Source organism: Cygnus olor, chromosome 1, assembly GCF_009769625.2.
Source record: "Cygnus olor isolate bCygOlo1 chromosome 1, bCygOlo1.pri.v2, whole genome shotgun sequence".
Lineage (NCBI taxonomy): Eukaryota > Metazoa > Chordata > Aves > Anseriformes > Anatidae > Cygnus > Cygnus olor.
Window position 1 is genome coordinate 177223628 of NC_049169.1, and position 12730 is coordinate 177236357.

At 35.3% G+C, this 12730-nt stretch overlaps 1 protein-coding gene across 1 annotated transcript in view; it reads right to left on the bottom strand.

The window, feature by feature from the left end:
- Nucleotides 1–12730, bottom strand: part of VWA8 (von Willebrand factor A domain containing 8) — a 190008-nt gene that overhangs the window by 130941 nt on the left and 46337 nt on the right. The window contains exons 10-14 of the mRNA XM_040541186.1: nt 11878–12009; nt 9786–9920; nt 9626–9703; nt 3199–3359; nt 1897–2010 (exon numbers count right to left, since the gene is read on the bottom strand). Of these exons, the coding sequence (XP_040397120.1) occupies nt 1897–2010; nt 3199–3359; nt 9626–9703; nt 9786–9920; nt 11878–12009 (620 nt within the window). The remainder of the gene's footprint in view (nt 1–1896; nt 2011–3198; nt 3360–9625; nt 9704–9785; nt 9921–11877; nt 12010–12730) is intronic.

Here is a 12730-nt window from a genome sequence, read left to right on the forward strand (position 1 = left end):
AACACCTCATTTTGCACAGCCATTCTGTGACACTGGAAGGTACTGGAGCTTCCAGTGACAGGTAACTGCTGCTGAAAAGGAGGAATAGCAGGGAGGCATGCAGTACTGGAATCGAAGAACAACTCCTGACATCATGGCCCGGAGCAAGTGAAAGGTAGTGATGTTTTCAGAATACATTAACAGACCAAAAACATTAGGTAAAGGATCAGGTCCTGAAACACCTTCAATTCCTCGAGGGCTGAACAGAACAGCACTCATACAGACGAGTGGTCCGCTGATGCTGAAGAAGACCACAGCCAAACCCAAAGAAGCAGACAAGATTTTTGCACAACTTTAGCTTGTCTTCAGTTGAGTGAAGACAAGTCACTCCCCTTTTAGAATGAAAGTTCATGGTCAGTCAAACAGGTCATTCAGTTCTTACTAATTCACAATAAGCAATCTGTTGCAAAATATTAAAGTGGCTAGGTAAAAGCAATGCATTGTGGTCTAAAAGGCAAGGGGGACACTCTACTGAGGAACACCAAAAAGGATTCTTGGGGCTCCCAAAGTAGCAAAAAGCTGTGCACAATATTTCAGTAGATCTATATTGAAGTACAAAGTTGAACGCAAAGTAAGGATGAAATGCCAAGATGGATCCTTAGAGATTTTTTTGCTTCTCTTTTCAAAGTTTGGGCTTAAAATCCTTATGAACACTTCCCTGATATATAGTTCTTTACTCATAAAACAAACGCAGGAAATGCCCATCTAGCTAGGTGTATGGCTGCAGCAGCCTGTATACAAGTAGCAACAAACAGGCTTAGATTACATCATATCTTCCAATAAATAAACAAATAAATGCTCAAGAAGACTTTAAATTTAAAATGAAGTTCTTTAAAAAAAAAACAAAAACACAAAACTCAACAGTGCAGTATTTTAGATCAAAGGGGAAACAGAAACAGCAAAACTACTAGGCAATAAAAGAAAAACAACTTTTCTAAAGGGTAGACTACAAAGAAGATCAAAGAAAAAAAATTGTACTTAGCATGACAATTAAGAGAAACAGGGGGTGGTACATATGAAGAGGTTGCACATCACAAGTGCATCCCTACCAGAACTGAGAATGTCTCTTGAAAGTTTGGGAGCACACACATCTTACAGTGTAAATGTGAGCACAGTCATCTGACACTTCAAATGTTTTTTTCAGAGATTTGAGCCATTTAAGAAAAACAGTATGTTTAGCTTCTTATATACTGCTTATTTCATATATGCTTGAATATTAGATTGTATTTGTCTTGGAGTACGCTCTACAGTATCTTTCCCAGTAACTGCAATTTGTCATCAGTGTTTGACTATGTATCAAGAGTGGCAATCAGAGAGACCTTTTCTATCTGTGGAATGTTTCTAGCAGACAAGTGGAAGTGAAGAAACAAAAAGAATAAGCATAATGGGTCCCAACCCATCCTTAGGATTTCCTGCTCCATATTAGTTGTAAATTAAATACCAGCTTTCTAGTTAATGAAGAAAACGAAAAGCTATATTTAATTTCAGTTTAGCTTTATTTTCAGGTGCTGTTAATAAAATGTTCCAAAATTAAGAATGATATTCTTTTACATCTGTATTTTTATGTACTTAACATTTCTCTTCAATTTCTAACCTCTTCTGTTAAAGGATATTTAATGATTTTCTTTCAGTTTGAGCACTCTAAACAGGATATAATCTTCTCATCCAAAAAAAAAAAAACAACCAACAAACCCTCATGAGGAAACTGATGTTTAAAGTATGCCCTCTTAGCAATTAAGAGGTATCAGTTTAAGAGGGAAGCATTTTGCAAGACGTTTTTGTAATAAAATAAAGGAGATTAAGTTCTCTACAGGATGAAAAACTGTTTACATTCTACAGTCATAGCCAACACTTTACCTTTCCTGTAGTTTCTCATCAGTGATCTGTAATTCTTCTTTTAAGTTCTGATACCTGTCTTCCCTTAATAATCTGGTGCCATCATAGAGGGTCAGTTCTCTGTCATGTATTAGTCTGTTTGAAAATAAAAAATAAGCTTTATCTAGCCTTTGATTTCCTTCTATAATATTTATTTCAACTAATATTTTTTTATATAAAAAAGCTACCTCAGTTAACACAGTTCATTGTAAAAAAGAAGTTATAGCAGTTTAAGATGCATCCAGGTGTGAAGATAAAGTAATTTGCATAAGTAGATAGTTTCAGTGCAAAGTCAGTTAGTAAACCTGGTTTAAGTAGAAAATAATGAGAAAATGAAAATAAAAAAAAAACCTTTTGGATTAAGTGGCATTAAACAGTCATTTAGTCATACTGATATGAAGTAATATACTTCTGGTTTGTTTCCTGAAGCAACATATTTCAGCTGATTTTAATGAGTAATGTACATAGACAGCTTTTTTTTTTTTTAATGCAGAAGTTGATTATATGTATGTAAATACAGCACATGCATGTGTTCGAAGAAAAATCAGAAGGCAAAGATAAACTGATTTAAAAAGAGAAAGAGTAGGCTACCATAATTCTCTCTTCTGCCTACTCTCCTCTGTATATATACAATAAATGAATTCATAAAATGTTTTTGCTACAACGTGCTTTTAAAGCTAATTATGTCCTTTAAGTTTATGAATGACATTACACAACTCAGGTAAACAAAGTACAAGAAATATTTGACCTGATGTTACAGATTATTATTAACATAGTATCTGATATTACTACTTCTGCTTCTGGGAAGTTTATTTTTTTACTGAATTGTGAAATAATATTTAGAAGGAGTTCTTTTCAATCAAAATAAAGAATGCTTTTACATGTAACTAATGATTGTATTTTATTTAGCAGCATAATGCATTCAAAGCATTTTAAAAATTTTCTGACATCTTGCATTTTCAAATCATTGTGCAAATATTACTAATTTTTAGATATGATAAGTGTGGAGTAAAATCATTCTTCAATTCAGACTTCTACGCTGTATTTACAGAGAGCTGAAATTTCCTACGTTATTGGACTTCTAAAGAACATGAAAGAATCGCTTCTGCTTTCATGTATGTTAAAACTGAATGTTACATATTCTATCAAACTTGCTCATCTTGACTTTTACAGTACTCTTGAAGTTACAAACTCATATTCACCAGAAGAAACTTAATTTCTCAACAGGCATGCGTTCAGTAAGCAGATCACGTGCACGCAACTTATCCATGCTCATATCCTGACCTTTGAAGTACAGCTAGAGTGCCAGGGTTAATTCGATGAATGCCATCAAGAATAACAAGCTTTCCTTCCAGGGCAGCAGTAACAAGTGGCGATGGTCTCCAAGCAGTGTCCCCATTAGGAAGAGTATACCTCTGCTGTAGCAAATCTCTGGCTGTCATGTCCTGTCAATTCATCAGAAGAATATACTTATGTTGTATTGCATTCTTCTACAAGTACCTGCTTTCTCCTTATAAAACTACATTCTGCTTTTCCTGAGAATATACCCAAAGAAGATTAGCAGGAAATCTTCAATTACTTTTCAAAAGAGTATTAGAAACATGCACACACGCACACGAACATACACACATACACACACGTGTTATGTTAAATAGTCTTTGAAAGTTCTAGACTTGCCAGTATCACCTCATTGACCTCTCTGAAACTAGAACAAAAGGCTTTTTTATTTTATTTTGGTTTTGTGGTGTGGTGGTTTTTTTTGCCTTAAATATAATGGGAGCTCATGAGAACTTGTACAATTTTGTGTACAGAAGGGGGCAGCAAGTTACACCTGGAGCAAACAGGACAGGAGTCATTCATTTTATATGGAAGAAATCACCTGAAGGAGCAAAGACTTCATCATTAATCCTAAAGTAACATCATAACACAAAAGAGCATGACATTCCACCTCTTGGAAAAAAAAATACAGCAGAAGCGTCAGAGAAGAAAGGACAGGATAAGAAAGGAGCCAGTAGCAAACAAAATACCAAAAGTATGTAGAGCATCACAAAATAAGACTTGGGGAATAAATTGCAACCAAAGACAAAATCTAGTATAGCCTCCAGTACAAATATTTTGAATGTTCCATTACAACAGGTATGCACTACAGCAACAAGGATGTAATAGCAATTTTGTGGCCTGAAAGATGAAATTCCTTCCTCAGTCTGTGCTGTGAACAGAACTTAACGTAAAATCAGATGAGAAAAATATTTGCTATTGTAGCTGTAGCTTTTGCATATGTCCTTTTCACAACTATAAACCCTCTGAAGAATAAAAATAGAATACATTACATCATATGGCCTGAATCATTTCCTCTTTCTGCATTTCCTTAAAAGCCTTAAAATAACAGGACAAAGTCTGATTCCTTCAGTGCTTCTACATTTGTATAATTTAGAGCCACACATTTAGGTGCACAAAAACAGACAGTGTTTTTATTATTGTACTTCTGTTTTTTAATGCACTGTTTGTTCATTCTACTGTTCTGTTAGTGACTTAGACTAAACCCACTTTTAATGAAAGCCAGAGAAAAAAAGTAAGTATTTTTAGGACTTGTATCAGAAGCGTGCACTCCGTAGTTAGTAAGTGCTGTATAACTGAATATTCAACTAACACACCTTCTGACAATTCACCTCTATAGGCATGAAACAGCATCCAATGTGAATTATCAGGAGCCTAATATGCTGTACACAATGTTGTCTACCTGTAATTCCAGCAGCTTGAGAACCACGCATTAGTTTTCTCAAGATAAACTCGTAAGTGTATTTTGCTGCAAAATATTTTTTGAAATAAAATGAATATTTATATCTTTATTTAAATGGATGCATTCTGTTCAGTTCAGTGATGCACTGAAATGAAGCATCATTAACTTAACATTTGCTCAAGCTCTGTAAGGGGTTTGTTTTCATAGAATCATTAAGGTTGGAAAAGACCTCCAAGATCAAATGCGTTTTTAATGGCAAAGATTTACTGCTTCTATTTATTTACTCTAAATCAATTTTTAATACATAATATTATAATATTACGAGATATAAAAAAAAATAATATTCTAACACTAGAAATTCTTCCCTTTGGAGGGGAGATGACAGAAAGGTATGAATCACTTCCTCACCCAACCCTACTCCTCCACCACCACCACTTAAGCAAAGCAATTGCAAAATTACACTGCCTTATGAAACAAAATTTTTATTTTCATTTGTAACAGTCATTGTAACTCAGCATATGCTATATTGCACTGGTTACTTTCTACAATACCTCATATACCAGGAAAAAAGGAAGTTCAGGAGAGAAAACAAGCAGGGTAACTGCTTTCCTCCCTTTTGCAGCTATAGCAATCCAAGCCTCCCATTTAGCCATTTTTCATGGTTCTCTGTGCTAATCATGTTCTTGGCAATTACGAGGTGAAAAAGCTCTGTTTCCTGCTTTTCATGCCAATTTGGACTCACATTTTGTTAATATTTCTCAAATAAAAAATTGGAAGGAATTTGTAAAGCAAAATTATGAGGTCATACAAAAAAAAAAGAAAAAAAGAAATCCTAGAAACAAAAACATCACAGTACACAAACACGAGTGATGTGCTTAAAAGATTGCTTTTGCTGTGGAAGAGAGAAAGGAAGAACAAGTTGATGGAAAATCGTTGTAACATCACTTTGAATATTGCTTTTTTTTCCCCCTAAAAAATTAGGAGAGATAAAAATAAAAGTAAAATGTTTTATTTTAAACAATTTAAAACAAAAGTTTCCTAGCTACAGTACACGAAACTAGCTGGCTGCTGCTTCTCATTTGCTGTTCCTTAACTGCACTAGGAGAACTTAAAAACAAATCCTTCCTAATCAGGATGAGTTTCTTTGGCAGGAATTTGCCTACGTAGGATTGTATGTAATCAGAAATCTGTATAAGGATGTCAGAGATCACGAATTAGACAGGAATTGTTTGGTGAGACAACTGTTAGGGATGATCTATGTGCTCAAAACATTCAGGAATCCTTGGTTTAGATACATTCTATTCTAACCTCACAACATAAAAGCTGTCAAGATTTTTCTGTGAAATCAATATAAAGACCTAAGGCTTTTCACACTATTCAAGCCCTTAAATCAACTTTGGATGTAAAGGATGAATCAAACAATAAAAATAAAAGTAAACATTATATATACAACATTGAAAAATTCATTTCTTTAAGAAAATAATTACTGTTTCTTCAACCCAAAGCTAAGTGCCTGCTAAATTTTTTGTGTCTATAGAAATTATTGGAAAATTAACATGAACTATAGCACAAATAAAAGCCTCCTTCACTTTAGAACTGTATTTAGCACAATATGATCGCTCTCAAAAGAATCAGAAAGATGTTGTTTGAAGCAAAATAAAGAAATCTGTTACATAAAACTTCTCATAGCCTTCATTGTCAGTTACTGTATGAATTAATATTTAACATTGCTCCTGTCATTAACCTATGCTACTACTTTGCTGTACGAAGCCACTGACATGTACAAAAACAAATGCATTCTTAGAATATAACAGAAGATGCATAGCCCGGCTGCAATCAATTGTTTTTTACACACTGCTTCCTGTAAAATCTTTTGAGATTTTCTAAGATACTGTACGTAGGAAATAGATATACGTATGGACGCACATTTGGACCTTCTGTAGACATGTCTACACATGAATTTATACTGAACATTGAGCTCACAAATACTTATTTTCTTTCACCTTAGCAACGATGTTCCATATCACCATAAAGCCTCTCTATGAAAACCCTCTTCCCTTTTAATTTGATCAAATCCTGGTGAAACCAAAGGAAAGGTTCACTTCAGTGGGAAGTGCTTCAAATCCTTGACCTAGAGTTTATTTCAGTAGGAATTACAGATCCTCTGAAGGAAAGATGTTTAGCAAGTAACCAATTTCATTATCAGCTCCTCCTATCATGCATCTCCAAAAAGGAAGTCTTCTGCTCCTATTCAGTGAAGCCATACTAATTAAAGGCAGGCTGTTGAAAAATAGTGGCCATATTTTTAAGCTTGTAGGACCAAATAATTGCCTAATTTTGCTGGTGAGTACCCAATACCACACCGTGAACAAAAAACAAGGGTTAGGGTGTGCTTGTCCTTAAGTGGGTTTCTCAATATGCAAAAGTTATTTTGCTGAGATGATTTACAAATGTGTTTATGTGGACAAGTGCAGGGAGAAGTATGACACAGTTCTCACCCAGAAGCTATGCACCTGTCTTAACATACAACTGTACACAGGGTAACAGGTGCTGCTGGGAAGCCAAATATATTACCATGAACACAACCTTGCACTGATGGGCTGTGTAGCATTGGATCCCAAATCTGCTCACAACTGGCCACATTAAAGCATAAGAAAAGAGCTCCATTTATGCAGACAATTTCTGAGTCTGCACTTTTATAAACTGAAGGCATTCTTGGGGAAGGAAAAGCATTGGGATCCTATCTGGAGAGCTTCTCACCAGTTCAAGAAAACATAAAATGGACTTTTTCTTCTTTCATCACAATTAATATCTCTCTTTTCTATTTTTTTTGTCTGTTTCAACCCTTCAGTGTCACCACCCATTTTTGTCAGCGTCTCTTCTCTCCCCACATGCCACTGTAAATCCAAATCAGCTGCTGTTTCCTCCTTTGAAGGTCTCCATGCTGCCCAGGAAAAAATTAAATAAGCAAAGGAAGGGGAAGAAAGAGACCAATGTATTGCGTTACATCTCACACTAGTGTTACCCTACAGCATTGCCTATTATGACTTTTGACTGCTTTGCAGTCATATTTGGTGCATTTTGGCTCACAAGGTCATGGAATGCCCTTGACTTCACATTTTATTTAAGAGCAGTTTCATTCCTCGAGGTTATGAAGAAAACTTTACATGTATGATCCCTACTGTAAAAAGCAAGTTCAGTCACTCCACTTTTCAATCTCGTATTTTTTTTCTATTTATGTCACGAAGTTATAGTTCATCAAGATCTAAGACTGAACAATACTCTCCAAACAAGTACCAAGTGACCACTGCCTACAAGAGATCACTGTTAAGCAGGACAGACTTCAGGGTTTCCATAAAACTCTGGTGCTGTGAGACAGTCTGACGTATTGTCTGGATGAAACCAAGGGAAAAAAATAAAAATAAAACCCACTAAATGTATAGCAGTGGCCCACCACTCCCCATTTATCATACTCTTGAGACATCTGACAGCACCAAAAACCTGAATTCCCTCAATCTGTACGCCCAACCTTTCTAGAACCATTACTGCTTTTTCTATCTTTGCAGATACTGAACTTTTAAATTTTACTCAGTAAAAACGTTCACTCTGCCATTACCTCTTCAACTACTGTAAATTTCTTCCTCCAACTCAGCTACAATGATAAGTTAGTTCCTCGTCACCATCTTCAAAGCCCATGGAGGCCCTTAGGATTTCTCCAGTTCTTCTTCCTCATCATTTTATCCCATAACTGCCATTCTAAGGCAACTAAGTCAACTGCCTGTGTGTCTCATGAAAAATGAGATGTCTCTCCAAAATTCATTTTTAAAGCTACATATATACTAAGGCCCCTTTCACAACATAAAAAAAATTAGGAACAGATATGCTAAGAGCTTTAAGATTACTGTTTGTTTGCTATAGCACTGATAAATAATGAGCAGCATTAGTATTAATTCAATGTAATATGCATATATCACTTGTAAACACCATTTTCTCTACTGCAGTGCAGTCCCACCACAACTGTAATCATCAGGCTAAACAGAAATGTAGAAAGAAAGGAAAGGCACAGAAATTACAATATTGTTTAAAATTCCATGTGATATGCATCAGAAAAAAATAAACATGTAAGAGGATATGGACAGTAGAAGAAACTAATAAAAAAATTGAAGATTAAGCCTCCAGAATGTGAAAAATAACTTTAAAAAATTCCTGAGAAGGATTTAAAACTTTTTATATTCTCAATACAGTAAAGAAGCTGTCTTCTGTAACAATAAAAATTAGTGGTAATCATGGTGATACATTATAAAATTGAATAGTCTAAGGAAAAAAAGGAAAAAAGTATAGGTATCCTAGAGAATTTCAATATGCATGAATTACAAGAGGTCATCACTCTTGTCTAAAGGCAGGAAACATACTTCAAAAAGAGAAAAAAAAGATCTGAAAAGAAGACACAGAAGACAAAGTTTTCTTTATGACATTCAGTCATGCCAAATCACAAAACGAAACGTCAGTTCTTTGTGGCTAAGAGAAAGATCACTGCGATAAATAAACAAAACGTAAGGAGAATCATTTAAGTTACCTATCTTTCTTTCGTATTCCCAATGAAGTCAAAAAAATGAAAGTAAAACAGTATCGGGGCTAATCTATATGTAATAACGTTGAATTAATATGTATTATATGTATTAATATATGTATGTATTAATAGTACCCCCCCCTCTGTTTAGGTCTACAATAAGATGGGATTATTTTAGATGAGCATTCTAACCAACTAAAAAAATGCTCTAAGATGATCATAAAACTTTGCTATCTTTGAAGTCTTTTCTATCCTCTTTTATTTTTTAATGTGTATGGGTGATTATCAGTGATTTTAAAAGCTGCAGCTGTATGTGAAGATGACATTACACAGAGAATCTGCCTGTGTGTTATATTTTGGATCATATTTACAGCATGATCACCAGCCAATAGTTTACTTACCTGATACAGCATGATAGGTTCTATGCTGTATCCTAGTATATCAGCAAACTCCTTAGCGATAACTGTTTTGCCACAGCCCTAAAGAGTTAAAAAAAAAAAAAAAAAGATTACATTGTAAGGAACATGGAGAAAGGAGGGAAAAAGAAAATTAAATTCTTACTTTTCCTCCAATTAAACACATATCTTTAACCATGTGGGATTGCATCATTTCTGCCAACAGCTGATCATGGCTGGAAGTCCTTACGAAAGCATCTGATTGAGAATGCTGTTTTAACATCCCAGTCCCAGCTGGAACCTATAAGGAAAACAAAACAAAACAAAACAAAATGCTAAATAAGATATATTGTGATAGCTCTAGGCTTTGTGTGGACTGAGTTACACTTCCCCAAAAATACTGTAATATTTTGCAGATGATGGTCATTATCAAACCTAAAGCTTTTGCTGAAAAAAAATAATGTTGTATAAGTTGTAATAAACAACTTCCTCTACATCTCCTACTCCCATTCTTAATGGAAAACAAAAAAAAAAAAAAAGAAAAGAAAACATGAACCAATTCGATTATGGCACTGGGGTGTGCAAAGAACTTGAGGCTGCTTGTCCTGGAGACAAAATATTAAAATCACTAGTGTTTATTGCTTGTCAGAGAAAAACAAATGGGAAGGAACAATTTGTATTGCAAAAATCTGAAGGGGCTACAGACCTTTGGAGAGTAAAAATATTCAATTACCTTCCACATTAAGACACTCACTCTGCCTCTTGTTCTACTGGGAACTGTTTCATCTTCAAACTCCTAATGTCCTCCTGTTCCCAAGGAGACACTGTGCAGACATATTTTCAGAAGGCATCATCTACGTGTCAGATGAAAGCAAAAATCTTCCCCTCAGAAAAAAGTCCAATCAGATCCCTACAGATTCTATTTTTTCTGACAAATTCCTCTTTGCTGCTCTTCCCCTTTTCATTGCCATGGTACAAACTCTCTAAAGATATTCCTCACCAATGTTAAAACAATCTCTTTCTAACTCCCACTAATTCACCTTCTTTAGAGACACTCTAGCCTCTAGATTCAACATTAAATTCAAGTTTTTAGATCAGTGTCTGTTTCCTGAATAGAACCTCATTTCACCACCTAGCAGGTCATAAACTTCTTTGGAAGAAACTCAAACTAATCATATTTGATGTGATTACTTTTGTTCCATTTTCCCAACATCCTGTGTCAGAACATTACCAAGCACTCATTAGATTTTATTTGAAGTATAGACAAAGACAGACTATTGTTTTATTAAAGAAAAAAAGGAAAGCAGCACCAAGAGCATCACAAGTACTCTATTATTCTAAATTTCTTGCTTTTTTTATTGCATTAGAGATTTTCCTTTCATTCATTTTTCAGCACTTGTTTTATCATGATATACTTAAGCTTGTACTTTCCTACATGTGATTCATTTATATAAAAATAAAATATTTCTTATCCATAATCTTATTGCTTATCTACATGCTCTTCTAATAAATCATAAAATCAGAGAATGGTTGAGGTTGGAAGGGACCTCTGGAGATCATCTAGTCTAACCCACCTGCTCAAGCTGGGTCATCTAGAGCATGCTGCACAGCATCATTTCCAGGCAAGTTTTGAATATCTCAAGAAAAGGAAACTCCACAACCTCTCTGGGCAACCTGTTCCAGTGCTCCATCACCCTCACAGTAAGTAAGTTTTTCCTCATATTCAGATGGAACTTCCTGTGTATGAGTTTGTGCCCATTGCTTCTCGTCCTAACACTGGGCACCACTCCGATCCCATAGTCTTGACACCATCTCTTCAGACATTTATATACATCGATAAGATCCCTTCTCAGTCTTCTCTTCTCCAGGCTAAACAGGCCCAGCTCTCTCAGCCTTTCCTCATAAGAGAGATGCTCCAGACCACTAATCATCTCCGTAGCCCTCAGCTGGACACTCTCCTGTGGCTCCATGTCCCTCTTGGACTGGGGAGCCCAGAACTGGACACAGTACTCCAGGTGTGGCCTCACCAGGGCTGAACAGAGTGGGAGGATAACTTCTCTTGTCTGGTTGGCAATACTCTTTCTAATGCACCCCAAGGATACCATTGGCCTTCTTGGACACGAGGGCACATATAAAATGTTACACTACCAAAAATTAAATATTCAATGCAAATGAGTTTCAGTATCAAGTGTAAGTGTTAAATTCTTGAGTAAGTTTATGAAAACAGAATAGAGTTTTATGAATATATATATTCTTACCTGGAATGTCACTTCCTTTTCACCGATCTGGACAGTTACATCAGCCTTGAAGGGTTTGTTTCCTGGTACACTTTCTACTTTTGTAATCCTTCTTGGGCGCAAATGGCTTTTTGAGTCTTGAAGTTCAAAACGCTGTAAAATTAGGGGTTTGGAGGAATTAATTATTAAATACAATTTTCTTTTTTAAAACTGTTAGGGTCAGAAACATACTCAAGATTAATTTCCTGTGAAGTCCTAAATCCATTTACTTAAACTTCACTTTACTTCATGCACCTGTGTTCACTTTCTTGACAGCCTATATATTTTACATATTCATTTAAAACCAAACCAAAAAGACCTATCATCTACTTATTCTGACTGTAATGACAGATGTAAATTTAAAATGACATACGGCGACTTTGCAGTCTTATTCAGACTTAAATTATAAGAGAAATGGATGATAGACTTTAGCAAACGCAGTAATAGAACACCTACCTTTGCAGGCCATTATAACCAACTGCAGATTTCAACATCTGGCTGCCAATAAAAATAACCATCAAACATTACATTTACGTAGCCCCGCAGCCTTATCACACGGTGAAAACTGAGGATAACCTGTACAAATTAAGCCTTCACAGCATGTTCTTGGCATAACAAAGACAAAGAAATGGACTTTTGTCTTCCCAATCTCCTTTTGAGCATTGTACTGTATTGTGCTGTATAGAGAAAGCATGAAAACCATTTAAAAAATCCTATAAAAAGTCTATTTTGTTGCGAAGCGGAAGTCATTATAAGGGAGACTTAAGCATCAAAATACCCCACTAAAATTACTGAAGTCACAGTGCCTTTTTATTCAACAGACTGAAAGCTGAAT